Source organism: Falco biarmicus, chromosome Z (assembly GCF_023638135.1).
Source record: "Falco biarmicus isolate bFalBia1 chromosome Z, bFalBia1.pri, whole genome shotgun sequence".
NCBI lineage: Eukaryota > Metazoa > Chordata > Aves > Falconiformes > Falconidae > Falco > Falco biarmicus.
Genome location: NC_079311.1, coordinates 25,509,122 through 25,533,962, shown reverse-complemented (window position 1 = coordinate 25,533,962; position 24,841 = coordinate 25,509,122). Strand labels below are relative to the sequence as shown.

The 24,841-nt window shown below is 37.3% G+C and overlaps 1 protein-coding gene across 5 annotated transcripts in view; it reads left to right on the top strand.

Annotated features, from left to right (window-relative positions):
- FER (FER tyrosine kinase) overlaps positions 1-24,841 on the top strand; it is a 192,821-nt gene that overhangs the window by 62,646 nt on the left and 105,334 nt on the right. For all 5 annotated transcript variants that reach the window (XM_056324261.1, XM_056324263.1, XM_056324262.1 and 2 more), the window contains one exon: positions 20,780-20,872. In XM_056324261.1, the coding sequence (XP_056180236.1) occupies positions 20,780-20,872 (93 nt within the window). The remainder of the gene's footprint in view (positions 1-20,779; positions 20,873-24,841) is intronic.

Sequence of the window (24,841 nt, the reverse complement as noted above, 5' to 3'; positions counted from 1 at the left end):
TGCTCCTTCAAGGACTTCCAGTTTCGCTGGGGTGTCAGGGTGGAAGGCACTGGAGTGCAGGTGAATCAAGAAGGAAACCGTAATATCTCTGGTAACGTGAACTGGTGAAAGGTATACAAGGCAGAAGGAAGCTAAAGCATCGTAATACCATTATACAGTCAGTGGAGAGTAGTGCTATGCTTAAAACTGTACACAGAGGGGTGACAGAAAATGGATATTAGTAAGAGATATTACATTTCTGAATTCTGGTTTTATCTGTTGTAGCAGAATTACCCGAAAGCAAAAAAAAAAACCAAACCACAAAAGTTCAGTGGATATCTAATTGATTTTGCTATTTGTCATTCTCCCTTAAAAGCCGTCAGAGATCCTGCTCTCAGTGATTACTTTAAAAGTGAGATAAGCCAGCTTTTGTGGTAATTGTGGTAGAGATTGTGGTGATTGTGGTAAAGAAAAAAAAGCTAAAAAGCTTTCAGTGGTTATGGAAGGAAAAGTCATGCATAAAACAGTGCTAAAGTGCCAGTTTCACTTTTGTAAATAATTCTAAAAGTGCCTTTTTATTTTCCTAATGTGAATGCTTTATATTTCCACTCCTGCTTCCTAGAATCCATGATTCAGTGCTCCTTCTAATATTGTGATCAAGAAACCAATAGTTTTGCCTTTCTCTGCAGGTTTGGGTTTGAGGCGAATGTTTTCAGGATTATCACTAAAATGATAATTGACTAATTTAACCAATATGTATGTTTTGAATTTTTTAAAGTCAGTTACATAGATATGAAAGAGCATTTATAGGACTTGGTTATGTGATTAAAGATGCTTCATTAAATGCATTTTAGATGATGTATCGTAAGTCCCTGAAACATAATCTGCTGAGAAATGTGCCCATAGTCTAGGGGGTTTCCTTTTCCCATACTGCCTCAGGTTATATAGGATCCTTTTGTTCGAACAAATGCAGGGAAACGGCTTCTGTGACAGCCCATTGCAGCAGTAGCAGAAAGCTTGATGGTAGAGATAAAATTCGTTGGTTTTTTTTCTTACTGACTCAGAGGAATTGAGGCATTCCTATGCTTTGTAGTGCATCGCCAGACAGCTCCCTTGTTTATCTGTCCGTGTAAGTAATTCTCTACTAATTTATGGCTCATGACATTTATAAAAAAGTAAGATTATATGAGGACATATCTTAGGAAGTGGTGGGAGAGCACTTCACAGTTATTTGATTTATATGTTTATAAACCTTGTAGACTTCCACTGTACTATTTCAAGATTTTAAGTTTCTTATGAATAAAAACAGGACCGAAGTAAGTCAGTACAGCATTGGTATCCTTGCTGATTCTCTTACTTTTGTCTCAGTGGAGGAGACACTGCCAATGCAGTCATGTTGTAGAATTTGTGGCTATTAATTCATAAAAGACTTGGAAATAACCAGTTGTATTTGTTGGATGCTTGGACAGGTGAAGCTCAACCAAGTGATCTTTGCTTTGGGCCACTTTCCAAGCTTGCTGGCTGGGACCTGTTTTTCTGGCTTACAGCCAGAACTTGACATGGAGCAAAAATACTCAAATGTCAGATGCTTCTAGGAAGCGTGGAGGAACTGTGCTCTTGCTCTGAGAATGTGTATGTTCTACCTTTTGTTCCTCCTCTTTGTAAATCCTACTTGCCTGACAGACATGTTCCAGAGGAAGAACAGTCCAAAAGAAGATACTAAGGTGACAGGCAGATAAACTCAGTCGTATTTTGTCCCATGTAGTTATTACTGACTGGTCCAGAATTTACAAGATGGGAGGTCAATGAAACTGTCAAGCCTCTTTCCAGTGAACATGCCTAGAAACTTTTCAAGTGAAAGATTAACTTGACAGTAATATTTTCATAGATTAAGGCTTAGAAACTATGTATTTCTTAAGGTATAGCAATTATCTATCAAAAAGTGTTGAGCTGTAACCTAGTTTTGGGAAAGACAAAATTAGAAGTGTGAGTGAACTTTGAGAAGAACTGAGGGAGGTGGCTTGTTCAGAGTAAACAAAACTCCAAGTATTTTAAGTGCAGAATTGGTTTACCCTCTCTGTATGAATGAGAGTTTATGTTCTTAAGATAAGTATATATACTTCTTTTGAACTGCCAAAAATATTTCAAGAACTTTCAGTTTTCCTTGGGGAAGAAGACTTCATCATAGTAGTGTTGCAGCATTGCATACCCACTGGGGATTTGTTATTTCAGTGAAAATCTTCTCTGTGAATTAGGAAAGCTTTACCCAGAAGTTTCTCTTTGAACAGAAATCATATACTGGTAACCACTGTATGTTTCAGGATGTGGTGGAATGTCTCTGTGCTGGGAGGATGGTAGTAATTCTCTGCCAGAATTAACACCATTTGCTTCTTGCATCGTTTTCGTAGCAATGGGACTGAATTAGTGTGATTATTAACTTCTCATAGCTTCTAGGCAACACACAGTAAATAATGTGATAGAATTTGGCTGCTTTAAATCATCTCTCTCCTTTTTTTATTTTTTAAGTGGCTAGTTAAAAATACCCTTGTTCTTAAAGGCAATTATTACGCTTCCAAAACTCTTAAATCTACTATTAAATATTTCTTTGAATTAGAATTTATGGGTTTAATGTAGTGCCACTGGTGATTTGTTGCCAGTTTTGCAGTGTATGATTTTATGGTTTGGTTTGTAGCTTCTGCTCTTTTTTGCTGTGGGGAAGCTCTTACCTGGTACAGATTGAGAAAGCAGGATGGCAATCTAATCCATTTTTTGGAGCACTACCTTTAAGATACAGACCAGATATTTTTTTGTTCTCCATTTTATTTTATTCTGTCAGTGATCTTTAACAGTGGTGTAAATGAAATAGCATGTTTTAGATATCACTGATACTTTTTTTCTTTGGGTCGTCCTGCAGTAAGATAGATGCAAAACATTTCTGGTTAACTTGGGAACCAGGTGCCTGAGTATCAGCATGAATGCCATTTTTAGGTTGCTTAGGGTATCCTGCCTGACATCAAGCTGTGACTCATTTCTGCCAGTCCCATGTAGATGTGTTGGATAACCTAAGCCATAAATTATACTAGATATCAATACCCAAACATGTGAAGCCCACTTTGCAAGAGACACTTTGAAGTTCTTGGCTCAAAGAAGTCTTTAATGGTAGGAAAAGCTGAAGTCCCATGTGAGAGGTGATAGGTATTGTAATCCAGTAAAAAAAAAAAAATACAGGATTGCTCATCTCAACTTCTTTTTAGGGAGGTACAGAATCAGTCCGCAAGAAACTTACCTTTATTTGGCTGATGTGTCAGGGTCGTATGAGAAAGGCAATGACTTTTGCATGAACATAACAGTAGATATCCAGGAGTTTCTGAAACTAATGTTCTCATCCTAAGAAGAAAGAAAGCCTGAAGGATCACAGCCAAGATGCATGGAAATGTGTCATTCTTGAGAAATGATTGAAGGCCTTTACTTTTGGGGCAGTATTGAACTGTGATGAATTACTTATATTTTTAATCAAATAACATTCCAGATCTGTAAGATTGTATGGTCAAAAGCAGGTTTGTTTTCTGGAATTACTGCAAATTTTTTCTGCAAAGTAATTTTTTTAATTATTTTCTTTTCCAAGCTTCTTAATTGCAGAAAGCAAGAGTTCATTGTTTGGAAAGTAGGTTATAGTTTTGTACAACTAATTAAAAAAAAATTAAAAATCCCAAATTCAGGATAGAGTAGATAAGAATGACTTGCCTGCCTCTAAGTTTTGTTGGTCTCACTCAGTGCCTTTAATAAAAAACATAATAAATATATATATTTTTATATACATATATATAAAAGTAAAAAACATTAATAAAACACATTTGCTGAAAAAATCAAAACCCCCGAAGATACGTCCTTTTCCAGGTTGTATGATGATTCTCTTGGCTGGAGAGAAAGAAGAGAAGGTTGTTCTGGGGAAAAAAAGTTCAAATCTTACATCTGTGAGATGCTGAATTTAGATCACCTCTTTACCAGGTGCTCCTTACTGGTCCTTTGGTTCCTAATCAGCATTTACTTGAGCAAGTATAGTTCTTGGTCAAATAATTACTTTTCTATTAGCCATTTTAGGGAGTTATTAAAACCATTTGGAACAGGTATTTCATTTGACTTATTAACATTTGGCAGCTTTCTTAAGTTTCATAAACATGACATTTTGAGAGAAATGAAATTACAGGTATTTCCTGTCTCAGCATATCATAGGAACTCGTGAGACGTGAATCAAATTATGGCGAGAAAGTCTCCTCAGTTTCTTTCTTTGAGATTTGATTGCACTTTATAATCTCCTTGCATAGGCAGTACTCGGAGATACGATAGGAAATGAGTTGTAAATGTTGTTGGGGTGCAGTGAGGGCCAGCTGCTCAAAGAGGAGGAGTGATCCAGGAGATGAGGGTGACCCAAGGCTGGGCAGTGCCCTCACTGATGTGGTACTATCCTGCGGGGTCTGAGCACAGTGGCAGAGCCAAATGTTAATAGGGTCCATGGGCAGCTCCAGAGGCAGCAGAGCAGTGAATCAGGTTCAGAGTCCAACTAGGAGTCCAGTCAGGAGCAAAAGGAAAAGGGGTCAGAGACAGGGCTGGAGTCAAGGTGATAATGTGGGTCCGAAGTCTGTCCAGGACACAGAAGCAAACGCTGGACTGGAGAAAGCTACAATGTATGTATAAAGGATCCATATAGGAGGCAGGGCCAGATACAAAGCTGGAGATGGGGTACCCACGGTACAGCTTAGGCCGGGACTCAGTCCCAGGGCTGGACTGTAATGGGGCTAGTGGGCACATGGGCAGGGGTGCTGTGAGTCTCCAGGTGAGGCTAGTCAGGGCTACTGAAGCCTATTGGTGCCCTCAGGACCCTCACATTAATATTCTGATAGAAGCTTACTTGCTTACCAAATTAAATTACTTGCTCTAATTAGTTGCTCTGTAGGTTAGTTAAATGGGAAGGTGAGAAAATGGAGCCAACTTGACAATTTCAAGATGATTCTGCTGTTCTACAGGTTGTCGGTGTCAGTGTAATTCTATGAGAGAGAGTGTTTCCATCGGGCTGGGGCCTTGCCTTTATTAACGCATGTTGCCACGGTGATGCGTTGGGTGCTAAATCAAAGCATAAATAATATAATGAAGAAAAATACAGGATACAGGTGATACAGTTTGAGAATTTAAAGAATTAGGAACTATATCTGCAAATTGCTTATTTATAGATCATGACTTCAAGTACCAAGATGAAATAAAATCACTCAATGTTTGGGTTTATATGTAGTACAAACTTCTGTCATTCCCCTGTTAAATTAAATTAACTTAGTTTAGCCAAAACTTTGTGACAATGCAGACTTTCACAATGGCTAACATAACTGAAATTATCTCAGTCTGGAAACCTGCGTTTGGCATTTACTTACTGACTGATAAAAATGAAAACAAAGAACTGTAGGTAGGAGGGAGAAAGGGAAACTTGAATATATTGGGGAGGGGGGCTAAAATGAGGTACTTGATAGCATTGACCATTTTTGTGTTGTGGTAATGTGAAGTTTTCATCCTCTCTGCTAGCAGCTCAGTAGAGCAGTTGAACTTGGCAATTGTTATACTGAATTCATTCTGAGTGAGCAGAGAATGTCGCAGTGCAGAAGCTGATGTGACTGAGCAAACATTACACTGAGGTGACCATACCATTGTACTAAAACAGGATGTGAATTTTGTATTATTTTTAAGCAATGGAAGATATATTCAGAGAGTTCTGATTAAAAAAAAAAAAAGTTAAACAAGTAACTTCTTGTTTTAGGTACACAAGTCTTTCATCAGTCTAAAGGAGAAGCCCTAATCCTCGAGGAAAACGAAGGTTTAGAACAGCTGAAATAAATTCAAATTTCTTGTGTTAACTATTTTGCTGTAAAAGTTAGCTGCTGTTATAGTATAAGAGGGAGATGTTATCTCTAGTGGGGGGACAAAAAGAGAAATCTGCAGGTGGAAATTGCGAGTATTTCCTACCTAATAGGATCTCATTACAGTGTAATTGTGCTTGTTTTAGTGATCCATTGATGCAAGTTCCAGGCTACAGTAATATGAGACACGTACATAAGTACCATTAATGGAGGGATGATTTGTCTTCAGGTAATTTTTGTATGGGGCAGTGAAGTAGCTTTTTGAAAAATGTAATTGTTTTCTTCTGTGGCTGTTCTGGCTGGGGAAACATCCGTTTTAAGGTCCCTAATGCAGTTTGCAGAGCTGTGCCGAGAGCCCTTGTGGAAATGTCTGAAGTTGTGGTTGTGTATTAGAGGATTTTGGCCCACTTCAGATGCTTGCTGCTTTTGTGTGATTGATCTGTTCAAGTCTGTTTGATTTATATATATGTCGTTCATAAATTAACGTTGTTTAGATGGATCATTGTATCTACAACTTGATCTTTATGTTGAAGAGTCTCAGGAACAGTGTGATAATGAAATGTAGCTTTATAATATGTAAGAAAAAATAGTGAGGAAATAACCACTTTCAGCCAAGATGGCTGAAATATCATTTTAGGTACTTTCCTCAGCATACTTATGAAGAAGTTGATGCATTGAGTCATATATAACTATACCCATAATCTGTGGAAATTATTAATTCTTTTTGGGGGGATTGCAAAAGAAGTTTATTCTGTAACAGAGGACACTGACCTTTGATTTTAAAAGCAGCTTGAGAATGCTTAATAGGTACTACTGATGAATTTTGAGGAGAGATCCCTTTGTTGGAGAGTCCCCTTTTAATGAGTAATGACTGAAACACATGAAAAGACTCCTTCTGTTTACCACTAAGCATAACAACTCAGAGTATTTTTGTAATTCTGCAGGAGAAATGCTACCTGCTTTATTTCAGCTCATGGTGCTAGATGCAATTTATGAACTTCACCTTGGCTAGGATTGAAATGTGTACTCTCTGGTACCATTACTGAGACTTGCACACTGAGTCTTTCCTCCTTGATGTCTCTATTTCCAGAATAGTCTTGTTCATTTTTATTAGATACACAGCTGTGGTCTGAGGCATGACATGAGTTCAGTAGACCATAGGCTTTACTCCGAGTAGGATTTGAACACTGCCTATTTATCGGATTTGCATTTTTGTTCTTCTGTTGTTTAAATTGGCAGATACTTGTGGTGGTGTTTACTTAATGTGTGATAATTTCTTAACACTATGTTGGTTTGCTGTCTCCCTTAAAAGTAATGGGTATTTGTGTATTGTACATGTCTGATCTGAACAGAAATACTAATATATTTCCAGTAGTTATGACTTATGTATTATTTATAGAAATAAAAGCTTAATTTTAGATTGGCACCCTACGAAGATTACTCATTAAGCCTACATCAGATATGCTGCTAAAGTTGTGTGTTGCAGCTGTCACAAAGTTGTTCTATCATTTTATTTATTAACATGCAAGCTGATTCTGTTAGTAAACTGATGCAGGGATCTGTGAAAACCAAAACCAAACTTCACATCCTGACTGTGCTAGCTGTCAAACAGAAATACCTGATCAAATTTGGATCTAGTTGTACTACAAAACCTTTTCTGATTATGAAAGGATCAGTTTTATTCTTTAATACAGCTAATTTAAATGTGGGTTTGGGTAAGATCCTGTTGTGTCCAATCTGACTGAAGCTGTTCAGGTTTTAACTCCATGAAGCTTTGTTTTGCTGTGATAAAACAAATGCATCCCTTCACAATAAGATTTTCAGAACAGAATACAATCTCCAGTCCATATTTAATAATGCTATTTATTGAGGGAAGAAAAAGGCTTTATAGCCTGTCAGAGCACATAACGTGTAATGCTATTTTATGTCTCTTGACGTAGCATTTGCCAAGGTGGCATCGTTAAAGCCAGTCATTGAGTCAATTAGAGCCAGTCAATGAGACATAAGAGGGATCTTCATTACTGTATACCAGTTTTTGGGTGACAGTATAGAGGAGGCAGAATCCAACAAACATTACCTTAAACTGGTCAGAACAGTAATAATAGACTTACAGACAATGCATCTTGTCATGTAGTGGGTGGCTGGGGAGACTGGATTCTTCATGGGCCTCTAGGAACTTCCTTTGAGGTTAGGGGGAAACTTAGGGGTTCCCCCCCCAGCCTGAAGGAGTACTGTCTTCTGTAGGTTGGCATGGACCTCTGCCAAAGTTGGGTTGCTAGTCCCTGCCTCCAGGCTGCGAGTCTGCAGCTATGGACTATTTAGTTCTTGGTGTCTTGTGAACACAGGAAGGATTTACGGTTACTTGTGGATTTCAAGGTCATGCAATGTAGCGAGGATGTTCTTGTTCTCTGTTCGTTCCTTCCCCTTAGCAGCTGTTGGCTCTTCAGACTATAGTTGCTTCAGTACCTCTAATTGTTTTCCAGGGACCAGACTTTATTGGTCTTAAATGATGAAAATTTGGATTCCACCACTAGATTTGTCAGACACATTTCTTTAGCAGACATTACAGTGTGTATCTGTGACTAAAAAGCAACCAAATCTGAACTACAGCTTTTTGAATATATATTTAATGAGATCTGGAAAGATTATGTCATTCCTTCGGTTACTGAGTAATGCATTCTAATTAAAGTAATTTACCAGTATACGAAGCATCGTCGCTAACAGCATGCTGTATTCAGTTCATGCTATGTTTATAAATCCTGTATTTGGATATCTTTTGGGCTGCATAAGCCCCAGTTGGCACAGTACTCTGCCTTGTTGGCTGATGCACAGACTACTTGCTCCCATAGCTTCAGTTTTCTCTTTATGCAGCTGGTACATCATCTGAGTAGTTGCTTCAGTTGTCTATCCATGTCTTCTTCTTTGGATAAAAAATGCTGACCTTGAAAGAGATGCAGTCCTCCTTAGAAAATCTTCTTTTGAAGGGAACCTTTGCTTGAGTTGATGACAGGTGAAACTTTGTTTTCGTATTTCTAGCAGGCAAGCCCCAAACTGTCCATTTTATTGACTGCTTACCTTTGCTGTGTATTCCCTGTATTTTTCTGGAACATCTTTTGACTAGCCTCCATGGCAGCAATAATTCACCTGCTTGTAGCTCGTAACTGATTTTTCTCTTTGCTGCCTGCTGATTCCCTCTCTACAAACTGCCAGATGGATTTCCTGTATGAGGTCATCTTTCTTCAGGATTCTGATGCCATTGTAATCAGTGGGACCAGAGGAAATTTGCCTGTGCAGATCAGGAAAAAGGGATTGAAAAGGGGGATTCTTGTTCAATTTAGTCATCAATGACCTGGATGAAGGAGCTGATGCAAAACCGGGAGGAGCACCTGATGCACCAGAGGCTGCGCTGCCATTCAGGGAGACCTGGTCAGGAGAGCTGGGGCAGAGGGACCTCATGGAGCCCAACAAAGGCAAGTGCAGGGTCCTGCCCCTGGGGAGGGACAGCCCCAGGCACCAGCACAGGCTGGGGTGACCTGCTGGAAGGCAGCTCTGCGGAGAAGGACCTGGGAGTGCTGGTGGGCAGCAAGGTGCCCGTGGGCCAGCAGTGTGCCCTGGTGGCCACAAAGGCCGGTGGGATCCTGGGGGGCATCAGGAGAAGCGTGGCCAGCAGGCCGAGGGAGGTGATCCTCCCCCTCTGCTCTGCCCTGGTGGGGCACATCTGGAGTGCTGTGCCCAGTGCTGGGCTCCCCAGTTCAGGAGAGACAGGGAACTACTGGAGAGGGCCCAGCGGAGGGCTACGAAGGTGGTGAGGGGACTGGAGCATCTCCCTGATGAGGAGAGGCTGAGGGAGCTGGGGCTGTTTGGCCTGGAGCAGAGCAGACTGAGAGGGGATCTTACCAATGCACACAAACACCTTAAGGGTGGGCGTCAGGGGGACGGGGCCAGGCTCTTTTCAGTGGTGCCCAGCGACAGGACAAGGGGCAACGGGCACAAACTGCAACATCTGAAATTCCTTCTGAAGTATAAAGAATAACAGAGCCCTGGAACACGCTGCCCAGAGAGATTGTGGAGTCTCAATCTCCAGAGACATTGAAAAGCCAGCTGGATGTGATCCTGTGCTACCTGCTCCAGGTGAACCTGCTTTAGCAAGGGATTGGACTGGATGGTGTCCAGAGGTCTCTTCTAACCCTAACGATTCTATGATTCTGTGAAAACAGTTAATGGCTTATGACTTACTGAAATGTGGCTTTGCTTCCTATCTGGAATTTTAAAATAACCAGAACACAGGTATTTCCTCGTAATGAGAAAAGGGGAACTGTTTGTTTCTCGGTCTGTAGGTTATGTAAGTATACACAGAATTCTTGCAAACCTATGGCTGTTACTTTAAGTATGTGGTTAGTAAATATAATTTCCAGTTCCAGGTGGCATTCTTTGGCACGTACACTGCTCTCCAGGGATTTACCAGCATGCTTGCAGTACCTGTGGGTGATCTTCATAATTTTCTTAATTTAGCTACTGACCATTGTAGAGACTATTAGGAATTGAGGGGTTTTGACCATTTTGTGCAACACCTTTTATGTTCAACAGTCTGGACCCTTACATAAAAATGCCTGAAAGTTGTATTTATATCTGCTTAATCTGCTGAGTTCATTGTGATGCACTGTGTGCATAGTTCAGTACTTCAGCCACCTGCACTGTAAAATTGTTCATGCCTCATGCAAAATGTAGTCTAGGAGTTCTTCACCTGTGGCTTTGTGTTATTAGCCCATGTAACTGTCTTTTACAAAATTTTACCTGTGTTAGAAGTGCCCTGTTTTGATGGCTCTCTTGAACATAGGTCAGCAGGGATGAATGACTCTACCTCTTTTATTAGGTCAGTGTTTGTAATGAAGTTCTGTTAGTCCTTAAGTAATATTGATCAGTTTGAAGAGTTAGATGTTAACTTATTTAAAAGTTAGCTATGTATTGGTCACCTAAGACTCTACCATTCAATTAAGGAAGTGCTATTATGGAATATTGTCATTTGTTAACAAGTGTCAAAACTACTGTCTGCCTTTGTACGTTTTGTGGAAAAATGAGTATGTAAGAACTCTGGAATTGTCTACACTAATGTCCATCTTCAATGGAGGAAAACTGATCTGTTGTTTTATCACAATTTAGTCAAATAGAGTTTAATTTTCTAAATAACAGTAATGCAGCAGAACATATGTATGTATTTAAAAGAAATAAATTTCTTCTGTTACCTTAGAAATAATTTTATTTCTAGCTCAGGTTTTGTTTTTTTAACTTGAAACAGGGGTGTCAAGGTCAATTTGTGTGTGTGTGTGCGCATGTATATAACCAGTTTTGAAACATATTCCACATTGAAGACCTCATTGTTTCAAATGACAGCTGTAGTGTTGGTCTTGATTGCAACTCTGTGGTAGCAGTTCTAGTGTTACTGTATTTCTCTGTTCTTCTGTAGAATTTGAGTCATACACACCTGAAACTATTTCAGCTGGATGTATACAGTAAAAAGTATATAAAGTAAAAATGTATTAAAGTGAAAATTTATAAAGTACAGAATAAAACTAGCCTCTTTGCATCAAAAATACAGCTAAGAATTGTTAACTTTGAATAATTTGTTGATACACTTATATTTCTAGCTAATAATGTGTGTACTTTCCATCTGAAAAATTTTAATGTTTAGATGATGGAAATATAAAATTTCCTCATGGTCAATTTGCTTTGCATGTTTTGTGATCTCTTAAAATTTTTTCTCTATCATATTTTGAGCTATATGTTGTTTTTAAATTTATAGTAATAGTCTTGAAATTTTAAGTCACATTCGTGAAATCTCACTGATTCACTGATTGCTTATTCTGATGTTGTTAGTATGTGTAACTGCCAAACCATAAACGCTGGTTTGTAGACTAAAAATTGTATTTGGCTTAGGAAGATGAAAATGTTTGGAAACAAGGAGAGTATTTGAAGTAATGTAATACATTCCCATTCATTTGTATACTTCTGCCTCTCATTTGTTTTTGGCTGTGGTTCAGTTTTGGTCACTTCCTGCCTGTAACAGTGGCAGTAGTTCATTCACTGCTCTTTGGCTTGTTGTGATTCTTAATTTTCTCAAGCAGCCGCAATGCCTTAACGTTGAGCAAGATGTCCTGGCAAACGGTGAGTTTGACTGGCAGCTAGTTCATCATCGTATATTTTTGGATGGGAGCTGCCAGAGGATGTGAGAAGATGTAGGTTTTCTTGCTTTTGCGAACATGAGGTATTGCAGTACAGCTAGAAGCACTCGGTTATGTCTGGTTTATGTTCTCTCATTGCAACCTCATAAGCATATGCAGAATTACAGCAAGAGAGCCCTTTTGTGTATGTTCAGGGATCTCTTACTGTGATGTGGCAATGACAACCAAGGAGAAGAAGGATCATGTTATGACCAGATACTTCCCTTTCAGCTATAGCAGGTGCTGTACAAACTGAAATTTGATCAGTTTTGATTACTTGAAACTATTAAAGTGATAGTGTAAGAATTAGTAAAGTATTTGTACATTAATAACAAAATTATTGATTAGTAACTATTCTTGAAATCAGTTAAAACAATTAAAATCTGAACATTTACAAACCAGCTTGGGGCTTTTGTGGGACAGAAGTCTTAATTTTCCCTGTTACATGTTTCCCCAGTTACGTAAGGTAATGGCATTTAAACTTTTTTATTAACTCTAAATTTGGCTCTAAGCTTTCAGAGGTCTGAGTAAGTTTGTTAAATTTCCTTTACTGAAATCAATTCTCCATTATTTGGCATCATTGTGCAATCAGTGGATGGAGGTGTATTGGGATTTAGTGGTGTACAGATACATTCACTAAGCAAAGTGGGAGCTCCTTACTGAATTTCAGGGGCCTCTCTATCTGCCTTGCAAAAGCCTTTGTCTGGCTAGTTTTTCCTCCAACAAAACCGGCTATTGGATAGGATCTCAGTGCTTCAGGTTAGGTGCCATACGTTTTCTTAGTTAGGTGCAGTCATCTTCTCTAGAGCACAGTTGACATTCTTGATGATAATTAGGTGAAATCAAATTCCCATCTTTTTAAAAAATAAAAGGGCTGTTTAGTATATAATAATTAAAATGTGCCATGTCTCTGGAAACATTATTGCTAGCCCCCATTAAGAGGTACTCTACTTCCTTAAAGACCTCTTAATACATATTTGTGTGTTTGGCAGATTTGACCAATAATGTCAAAGATTAAGGTGACATTTCCTTGACAGTTTATATGTAGCTTGAGAAATTGGTCCTCTGAAACTAATTAAACAGAAAACATAGTGCAGACAACCTAACTGTACATCCTGTTCTGATAGTCATTCAAAAAGAAAGAAAAGGGTCAATCATAGTATTCATGCCCCTGTTTTAGAATCAACTTATTTATACAGAATGGTTACTGACATCTGAGGCTTTACTAAGTAAAATCTGCCAAAGGCTTTCAGGTTTTTGTCTCCAAATAATGCTCTTATTGTTGTTTCTGTAAACAAATAAAAAATTACTGTCTGGCCTGTGTTGCACCTTCATGATTCTGGTATGTAAGTAATCATAGGCATATAAGTAATCACAAGAGCAGAAATAAATTATGCACATTATTTCTAACAGTTGGGCTTTTTTAATATTAGTATCATATTGTGTAATTGCATTCCTGCAGACCAGGTTGTAGTAACAGTGCTTGATTTCACATATACCAGTAGCGAACCCTGACTTACCACTCAAAATAAGGTATAAGTTCTGAAGATATCGGGTCACTATTTACTTAGTGATCAACACCAAAAAATACACTAGAAATTTTCAGAAAAGGAACAGACAATAGAGAGGAAAACATTAATCACTGTTATGATGTAAATTGTAAATCATAAATTGATGTGCACCTGCTTCCCAAATGCCATAGGACTGCAGGATAATTTAAATTGGAAGAGATCTCAGGGAGGCCATCTGGTCCCACTTCTTGCTTGGAGAAGGGTCATCTTTGATACTATATCAGGCTGCACAACGCCTTGTTGCAGTTGAGGTTCTAGCAGCACCAGTGATGGAAATCTCTCTTGGCAGCCTGTTTCAATATTTGATAAACATCCGCATTGTGATTTTTTTTTTCAGTATCTAACTGTAATTATTCTTGATGGAAATTGGCTGTTGCTGCTTGTCCTTTGCTGTGTACCACTGAGAAGAGTCTGGCTCCACATAACCACTTTTTATTTTCAGCTCCCTGAATTACAAAATTGATGTAGGAGAATTCAGAAAGGCAAAATAATGCTCAGATACGTGGAAGAGCTTCTGTAAAATTAGTGAATAAGTAGGTTGGGCTTTTTAGACTTGAAAAAGCAGACTGAGTGGGAATGTGATGAAGATATGTGTAATGCCTTGGATATTGGGTGGTGTGGAGAAAGTAAATAGGAAATAATGGTTGTTCACTGTCTTCAGAAGCAAGAAGTAGGGGCCATAAAATAACCACAACAGACAGATGATTCAAAGCAAGCAGACAAATGTGTTCTTCAAAAACATGTAATTATGTTTTGCAACTGGTTGCTACAGCAATGGATTGTACTAGTTTATATAGATTCAGGAAGCAGCTAAAAAAATATGTGGAAGGAAAATCCTTCCATGACTGCTGCATGTAGAAATATCATATCTTAGACTAAGGCAGGTCTTATACAGCAGATCTTATACACCAGATCTTCAGAGGACAAAGATACTCTCTGAAGAATTATCTTTCTCCCTTTCTTACAGGCCATTAGGCCACTGGCATGGCCTGGGTTATATCTTTGGTCTGAGAAAATATAGCTATTCTTAAATTTCACACCAGTAAGTCTTGTTTTTCAGGCTACCCTCTGCCATTCAGAAGGTGGAACATTAATTTACATCCACTGTAGTGTTTTACCATTTGTGTACGTCAATTATGTATCATTTCTGCTGCTTTGGAAGGTGTTACTTGTGTTTAAAACAGAAAATGTTATCTTACCAAAATGATTTTTAAATAGCTGTTTTGTTCAGTTGGTTTCGCTGTGTACTTAAGATATTTTTATTAACTTTGGCTGTTTTGATTTTAATAACTATGTTACATCTTCATGGCTCTGCACAGTGCTGCTTCCAATTATAGGTAATCTACATAGCAGACTAAGAAAATGCATATTATAATTCGTGAGAATGTCCTCTGAACATAGATGATTTACTGAGCGCAAGTAATCAGCTCATATTCAGCCAGCAACTCATTCTGTGTGTGAGTGCCATGTTAACAGTTTTAAATACCCTCTTTTGTTTGGTAAAAATAGTACATTTATCTTGTTTTCTACGTGTGGTCTTTCTGAAATACCCAGGTCTGTCATGGATCAGGAGGGGAGAAAAAAAAAAAAAAGCCTTTTGAGGTATGTCATTAGTCTTACTTCTGAAATCAAATCATAGACTTCATGGACATCCAGCATGTTCTGCTGTATGTTCAGGGTTTGATATATGTCAGCATTTACATCTCCTTTAATATGTGCTAAAACCTGTAAAACGGACATACAGATGCTTTGTGGTTATTATATCCACTCATCAATAGCCAGGCCAGAGTTACTATGATAGTCATAGTCTTTAAGTTTATTGTGCTTTTTGAGTCCTCTCCTAAACAACTTTTAATCTCCAGTGCTAGAGTGACCAATGCAGAGGATCATTTTCAGAAAATTAATTTTTCTAAAGTGTCTTTGAAGAATTTTTGCTTATAAACTCTGTTCTCATGCCAGACATCTATAGCCTTCTAAAAGCAAAAATTTTCTTTGTTCTCCCCATTATCTAAATTTGAGGCCTTAAGCTGAGTGTTGTTATGGCACCTTTTTCATCAGGGAAATGGTATTTTCAAACTAGAAATGAAGCTAGCATTCACTTGACGAAAAGGAGAGCATCTTAACTACTCTGGCCGATACTGTCTGGTATGTCTTTGTTATCTGTAAGTTCATTGAACATATCATTTGCAGTAACTCGCAGGAATTCCTCCCTTCTGGTTTTATCTTAGAGCTCTTGTACCGTACTGAAGTTGTTTTCATCAAAATCTCTGAGGATTCTCAGAATACTCAGAAACAGTACTATCATGCTTATCTTATAGGTATTACTGTTTATGTTCGTCTAATTAAAATTTCCTTTTATTCTGAAAGTTTTTTCTCTTTCAGTTGAAAAGTCCTCATCTTATTTCCTCTAAATTTCCTGTGAAGGTTCTTTAATTTTATGTGCAAGCCCCAATTCAACTTCTATACCCATGCTTATGGCTTGTATCTGATTCATTAGGTGGTCAAGTATTGGCCTATTTATACCACCTATAGGTACATGTCTGGATAGTGTTTTTAGCAGTATTCAGTATTTGCTGTATTGTCCATTCTCCCTCTTATTGGTAATCTTCCACCTTTTGATCAGTAGAGTTGGTGTTACTATTTGCCTGTTCCTCAGAAGCATTAGTTGTGCTTTATCTGTATCTTGGATCTCTCTTCAGCTTCTTATCTCCTTGCTTTTCTAAAAGGAGTATGTATTATTTTTCTTTTGTAATAACATTTAAGATACATTTTTCTGCATTTATACAGCTAAAATGCTTTTCTGGGCTTTTACATTATGCAGTTCAATTTGAACAAAATATTTTGCCCTGTTGCTTTGTTTTTGCTTACATTCATTCAAAAGACCATTGTGAATATGATTCGTATGGCTTGTCATTTTGATTTTTTCACACTTCTGGGTGTATTGTGTTTTTTCATGCACTCTTAAGATCTGCCGTGATTTTGCCCAGTGATAGAACTCTTATGTATGTCTGGCAAAAGGAGTATTTTTGTCCACTAGACCATAACAGTTGTAGTGCATGACCAAAGAGGATAAATTCTAATGGAAAATCCACTAAAATAGACAGGACCTCATGTTGCACAAGATCCCCCAGTGTGAACACACAAAACCAGAAGCTCGGCTCTCTAGTATATATAAAGACGCACCTGAGGAAATCCTCAAGCAAAATAGGGAGCGCTTCACGTGCATTTTTCAACTGGCCTGAATCATGCGCTGCTTTTTGGCTTCTTATGCTTTAATTTTTTCCCTCTGCATCTTGTCAGAAGAGAAAAATGGAAGAGGGCCAGAGTGGTTGTTTTCTGCTGAGACATTTCTTGAAAAGAGCTGAGGTAATTGTTTTGACTATTAAGAAGGAAAAAGAGAAGTGGAACCAGAGTGGCTGACTGAGGTGTATACAACTGGGAAGAGGGTTTTGGCATTCCTTGTTTTGTAGCAGAAGAATTGTAACACTGCTGTGTCAAAACCCAGTTGCTAGCAGAGTATGACAGAACACTCTTAACCTGATTGTTACAAGCGGTTGCTGTCAATCAGTTTCTCAATAAGAGTTATTTGTCTTAGTAAATCCTTTCTATATTGTTTGGAAATAAAAGCAGTAGTGCTTTGCATGATATGCCAAAGAGGAGGATGATAAAAAAGTCCCACCCATAAAACAGCTGTTTGTGTTCTGTGTAGAAGTTCATCAGTCTTGCACCATTCCAGGATAAGTAGTTTGATTTTCAACAGTTTTTCTAGGGGTACTTGTCCACTGGATAGAAAATTCATGACTTGCCAGTTCCAGGGCTGGTGGAGATTAATTTTAATTTATTCTGGACAGTGATTAGAAATATGACTAGTCCTAAAAGGATAGTATCAGTCAATGCACTTTTAATAATTCCTTTCATGATGTGTTCTCATGCCACAGGTACATTTAAACACAGTCAAAGAAACAGATCAAAATTGTTCTCTAATGACAGTATATATTTTCATACATATCTAGCTTCTTATGGTAAATGGTAATTTCTTCTGCAGTAATTCTGTCATTGCATAAAATACTATGGCACACAGATTAGTTCTCTTTTGAATGCATTCGGTATAGTATAAAATAAAGGAAGTGACAAATTATTACTACTGTTTTGCTAGTATCTCTGAAAGTAATTCATTTAAACCAAAATGAAACTGAATGAGCCAATACATATTAGTAGCTGCATCGTGTATGCTAGCAGGCATATTACTCCAGAATGCTCTCTACAGCATCCATGATGCAGAACTCCTAATTCTTTTCCAGTGTCCTTCTCAAATGTGTTAGGCAAATAGTAACATGTCTTACAAGTTTTGTCTGAAGCGTATTGTGGTGACTACATAGCCAGCATGGTTGTGCTTGTTGGTCAGAAGTCTGATATTTGTTGGAATGAGTGTGGTGGGGATTTATAATGAACTTTTCTTCCTGAGGACACAGAGTTTCTGCTCTCTGTTAGCCTCCTTCTGAAACTTTAAATAACCTAAATCCTGAGATAATCCTTTCATCTACTGAATCCTTTGCTAAGAGATTCAAAATTTAATGTGGCTAGGGTGGAGATTATTGAAAAATAGCTCTGATGTGTATTTCTTTTTATTTTGGAAAGCAGGCTTCAATTAACACCATGACTTATTAAGTAATAAGACTGTACACAGACACACATATATATGTATAAAAATGTAGATGGGCCAAGCTGGTTTCTATTCTTACACTAGTTTAGGAAAAAAAATAGACCTATTATATAAGAAAAAAGCTCTTCACAGTGGTGAATACATACTCTCAGTGAAAACTGGTTTCCTGCAAGATCTAATGGGTCCTTCTAAGGTGAAACACAGCTGGGCAATGACAAAAAAAACCCCAACAAAACAGTAAAAAACCAACTTCGCTGCTATTCAGTTTTATTCAGGTTGCCCTAAAAATACTTACGAGTAAAACTCGTTACAGGCTACAGTTGTGTTTGTCATGTGGTTGATAATGCCTGTTGTGCAGACAAATTATGAGTCTTCATTGCTGTAAGCTATAGAGTCATTTCAGTATGTCAGGGGGAAGGTGCTGTGAAAATACTGAACAGTGCTTGTAAATGCATTGCAGCTTGAGTAGGGCATGTGCTACATTTTGAACAAAGCCAAAGTTTATCTGTTACATCTGCATTTTAATGCTTATTCTATATAATGCAGCTATTAACCTTTATATATCATTCAGTGGTGCCTATCAGAGTCCTCTGGTGTCCCCATCCATGAGTCTTCCTGGTATTTTGAGTCAAAAAAAACCCTCTCTTGTTAAAAACGTTTTTTGATAAGGAGCAACTAGTGACTGTAGAACCTTACTTGTAGTTTGATGTTGTCATTAAATAAGTGTGCTAGTAATGTAAACCAGAAAGAAAACTTCTGAATTTGTTTAGAGGAAGTGTAGTGGAATTCATGCGTCTTTTGGTCATTTATTTTTTCCTGTCATAGAAGTATACATTTAGTTGCAGGTAAACCTCATGGATCATTTCTGAAGAGATGTGTGAAATGAGCAGATTATTCCACACCCAGCATGCAAGCAAAATTAGACTCTCTACCCCCCTATTGCTAATGAGATTTTTTTTTGTTGTTTGTTGGTTTGGTTTGGTTTGGTTTTGTCCCGCCAGTTCAATTCATCAGTATTATAAAAACAAAGATCAGGACTCAGCACAGAGTTTTTTATTACAAGACAATTAGTTGGCATACAATATTACTTGAGTCTGGTAAAAGGAATGAAAATATATTGATGGGTAAGTGGGCACATAGTTAATGAGTATTTCAGTGAGTAATACATTCCTTATTAGTGTTTTGACTGTTTGACTGGTTTTTGCACTTTTTTTTCACAGCATACAAATTATTGCACATCACAGAATTTTGCTACCAAAACAATACATTTATTTTACTACATCCTGTAAACTAAACTATTTTGGAGTATTTTCAAACACTGGTATTATATTCTGTATACAGAATGAATAGATTTTGTTGCTTATTCAAAAGTCCTAGACTAAACGAAGCTGCATTTATTACATTATCAGATATTCAGTTTTTCAGTCAAGGGTGTATTTCCAAAACTTGGAAGTGTTTTTCCTTTGTAACACTAGCAAACAGTTGTAGTCTGTCTCCATTATCATTTTCTTACAGTTTAGGTAACCTATAGCTAGTTAGAATGAGGTTGTTAATATCTGGTCTCTTCTTCAGGTTTAATTACATTGCAAATACTCATTAAAATATATTGGCTGTTTTGGAGGGTGTCTTATGAACAATAACTGTCAGTGTGTAAAATAGATTTTTGTACTTTTCTGAAAGATTCTCTGATACTGATTTGGAGAGCTGATTAAGAAATACACAGTCTTTGGACTAAATCAAGTTATAGGGACTTGGAATTTACAAAGAAATACACAGTCTTTGGACTAAATCACGTTATAGGCACTTGGAATTTACATTGAGTTATGCTGAACAAGAGTCACTTAAAGGCTGTTTCAGTATTCCGATTAGAGCTCTCTTCTTACAGAATCTAAAAACTAGGCAGTGGCTGCGCCTGTGGTTTGCAGTTGTGCCAGAAACCAAATGGTTCCTGTAACTTGCATTGATTGGTACTAATACTTACAAGTAGTGTATCGTTAGAGAAGAACATGTTAATAAAAGGAAAAAACCCACCCCATATATTAAGGATGATGTACATACGTATTTTTGTTTTACTGTGTGGGCTTTTTATCTTTATATGGTTTCAAATCCATGTCCTTTTAAAACAATAGGTATTTCAGGAGAACTGAAAGTTATGTCCTTTGTTTTTAGGGTGCAAAAGGGTTTATGTACTATTTATACTTAACAATAGTGATACTTAAAATAATTGCACAAAATATTTAAGGAATTACAGAATTTGTCAGCAGTTTAATTTATGTGACTTAGCTTAATCCCACTGATGTTGACACTTACTAGTATGTATCAGTTGAGGCTCAGTCCTGATCTTTTATTTAAATAAAATCTATGTCTATATTCCACATTCTCTAATAATTCAGTTATCGTACCACTTTGCTTGCTTTCACTGGAGATGCCACTTTTTTCTCCTAGGACAAGAAGGACAAAGTCTCAAGATTTGACACTATACGTCATTCCATAGCTGGAATTATAAGGTCTCCAAAATCCATGTTGGGGTCATCATCGGTAAGTAGTATAAATAACACAGTGTTGTACTACATTTTGTTATTTTTACAGTTTAAGTAGGATCGTTTTTTCGGAAGCATCATGCATTTCCATCTACATAGACAAAAATTACATTAAAATAATGTTACAAAAACACTTTTCTGATTGATCAGCAGACATGATAACATCGTGGCTCATTTTTAATTTTTCATTCCAAACTGTGTTACTATTAGGAAACTTCTGTGGAAATTGATGTAAACCTGGGTGCAGGTACATGCTAAGTAGTATTGCTGAAGCCTTGGAATATGTTTGGGAGAAGTAAGATTGGAATTGGGTCATTTGAGGCAGACGGTAAAAGCTGGGTCACCCATGTACTCTTGATAATGTATCAATTAAATAAGCTTCAAAGTCAAAATTTATAATCCAATAAATTTTTAGTTTTGCTTTGCGTTCTGATTTAGCACTTTATTCTGTGTTAGAAAAACTAACCGTGCATATACATCTTAAACTTGTTTCACAGATTAGTAGTTGGCTGTTAATGTGGTCAGCTGCTCAGCTTTTGCCTGGTGACAATTATATAACCGTGCTTATTACTAAATGTATAAACTGATACTTGTTACCCGTCAACAAAGTATACGAAGTGATTATTGCAGATGTTATATGAAATAATAGCAATAACATACATGCATACATAAATAAAAAAATATATTTTTTTAAGTACACCAATACAAAAAGGGATCTCAGAGCAGAGTAGGAAAATGATCAGTATTGATCCTCTGAAAATGAAACGTTAACTACCTATTTTCATATTATGTATTTTAAGTATATTGAAACTTTGAAAGTTGAGGCTGTCCTGGATTAAATGTGGTGCTATTCTGAAAATACCATTTCGTATTTAATTGGCAAGAAAAGCTGAATTTTGTGTGTAATTACAGAAAACAGATTTTTTTTTTCTATGTCATTTGAAGAAAGTTGTCTAGAAACCATGTACTTCCAAAAGCAACCAGTTTAACTGTTACTTACATGTTGGCACTTAAATGATTCACCTGCTCTCGGAATGGGAAGGCAGAAGCTAATACAGGGAAGAAGTATAGCTGGAAGAGAAAACAGCAAGGCTGGGGATTCAGGTGGCTTCTCTTGGACAAAATGTAAGCCACTTTTCTATAATACCAAGAGACCTGCATTTAATCAAATGAGGAGAGGAAACACAAGGAAAACTTTCTTGTAAGACGGTGCTATGAATGAACCGAATGAGGAGTCTGAATGCATTGCATCATGAATGCCAGCTTCTGCTCTTCTGCCTGGTTTTTTTTGTTTGTTTTGTTTAGTTTTTTTGCCACTGAGGAATTCGAGCTTGGCACAGAAATCTGTTACTGTTTATAGGATAACTTTTTTTATTGTTTATAGGCTAATAGGTGGAATGAATATTGGTTTCACAGGGTATATTAACATGTGGGAATGAGCCAGGTACACTGAGGGTAAAGACAGGTTATTCCATAGGGAATTGTCTCAAATTATCAACCTAAATTTATTGCTTTACTTCCTCTCTCGTGTCTGTGCCCCTCTTTTACACTGAAAGAAAAATACCTTGACAAAATGTTTTGTTTGCTTAAAGTGGAAAATAAGGAAGTACACAAAGTAAAATATCATTTCCATTACAATTTTCTTTTCATTGACCACCTAAGTACAGGAAAAGTATTTCATTTTTTGAAGTTAGAAATAATACACTGCTCTTTGCTCCATTTTTCTCTTGAATAAGGCCGGCAGCTGGGGACTACATTGTTTTACTGTTGAAGAAAAACTGCTGAAGAAAAATAGGGAGAGGGGGGCTCAGAGTAAGTAGAGGACAGTACTAGGTCCATGAGGAGCATGATGAAGTATATGAGGGCATTTCCTTCCTCACAGAAGGAAAAGTGTGATGAAGTATATAAAGTCACACGCCCTGCAACACACAGACACCCCCAATAACCCATGAGCGAAATAAGTCTATAAAGGGAAACTTGAAGGAAGAAAAGGCAAGTGAAAGGAAAGGTTGAGAGGGAGAGTAGAAATCTAGCAATGTGAATTCCTTTCCTTTTGTATGGTTTTGTTAATTATTTATTTTATTCTTGGCTTGCAGTCAAATCAACAACAAAAATCTTAGTATTTATTCATTTAAGCTGTTGAAAGTGCTTCTGTAGTTGTATACATATAAATGAGCAAGAGAACTTATTCCATACATGAAATTGTAAAACGCAGAGGCCTAGAATGCAAGTCTGTGCTTTCAGGTATCCAATTAGTTATGTTAAGTTGCTTGATGATATTTAAACTCAGTAGAGGTTAAGGAAACAAGTTGTGAATTTAATTTTGTGTGGGTGGCTTTTTTCCCTCTATCTTCCTTAAAGACGAACCTTTCTTGTATTCAAACCATTTAATTCTAACTATACAATTCAGTAGAAACGTTAGCACTAAGTGGTGTAAACTGAGTTGAAATCAATATTAAAATGATTACATATCTTGCATTTGTACTGTTTCATTGTGGGCTTTCAGCTATGTTTTCTTTCATAGCCAGTCAGGGTGAATATTGTATCATACAGAAAATATGAGTTAGAAGACTTGTTCATAGAAACAATGCTGTTTTATTTACACTCACAACATGAATAATTACTGTTTGTTTCATCAGAGAAACCACCTTGATTATGATTGCCTCATAGTATATGACAAAAACTAAAGGTAGTGTAAGGTAGGAGACAACCAGCAGAGGATACTTTGTGGAAATTTCATTGTTTTCTTCTAAAGTAATAAATAATAGTTTAATGATATTTAAAAGCAGGGGGAAGCTTGATGTTAGTGTCATAAACAACGCCATAGTTAGGCATGTCTAAAATGCTTTGTTCTTGTCTTTCTCTGTCATAAAGGGTTTTAAGATGTTTTAATCTGCGAAGTGATCATGATTGTCTGAACAGTGACTCAAACTTGACCCAGTCTAAACATAGGCAGGTGTTATTATCTGGTGGCTTCCTCTTAAGTGAGCTAAATGAGTTGCCAGTCAGATTTTTAAATTTTTTTAACCTTCCTTTGTGAAAACCATGAACTATTTTATTGACCCTGAACTGGCCTTTTATCCTTAGAAACACTTCCTCTCAAGTAAAAATGTGTTTTTCTGGCAAAGGCTTTGCTACTCTGAACCCCTTAACATTTCTTGATAACATAGTTTTCTGGGTTTTCTGACAAGCCATACTTGGCATCTTTGAACAACGAATGTCCAAATAAGTAACATTATCTAACATTTTGAAAGCTAGTTTTTTCTTTTAGAAATTTCTGAAAGAGAATGACACAGCATCATTTAACAGTGGTAGACAGCTCTGATCTAAGATCTATTTAACTGTTGATAGGATTGAAATAAATGACTGCCTGCCTGGCTAAACAATATCTTGGGCTTTTAGTAGTTCACTATGCTGATAAACACAGTTCCTTGAGGTACATCTTTTGCTCCTAAAAACTCTGACTGTGCACTTTATGTTCAGGCTGTTGTTATTTCTTAAATAGCCCTTCCTGGCTCTGAATCTGTAATAGAGCAAAATCTGTAATAGAGCATACTCACTCTTTCTAGTGATGAGTCTGTGGGTTACAGTGCTGGCCTAAAATCTCATGTCTGAAATTATCCTTCATGCAGGCCCAGGGCTCTAGATCCCAGTGCTGATGTCTGAGAATATGAGCTCTGTCAGGCTCTTAAATAAGTTCTCCAGTTTCCCATCAGGATCCTTGACTAAACTAGACCTTTCGAGGTATAACTTAGAAAGGCAGCCAGGAATCCACAGAGAAAAGCATTTTTTTTATACCGGAAATGTTACTATGAAAGTGCTGAAGAATTACAGATATTTGGAAACAAGAAGCCCTTTCTTGGATCTACTCATTCAGACTCTGAGAGTCTGAGATTATTCCTAGTGTTTTTTGGCTAGCTAAGTCATCTTAACCTAAATGTTTCCCCAGGAAGACCATAAATGTGTG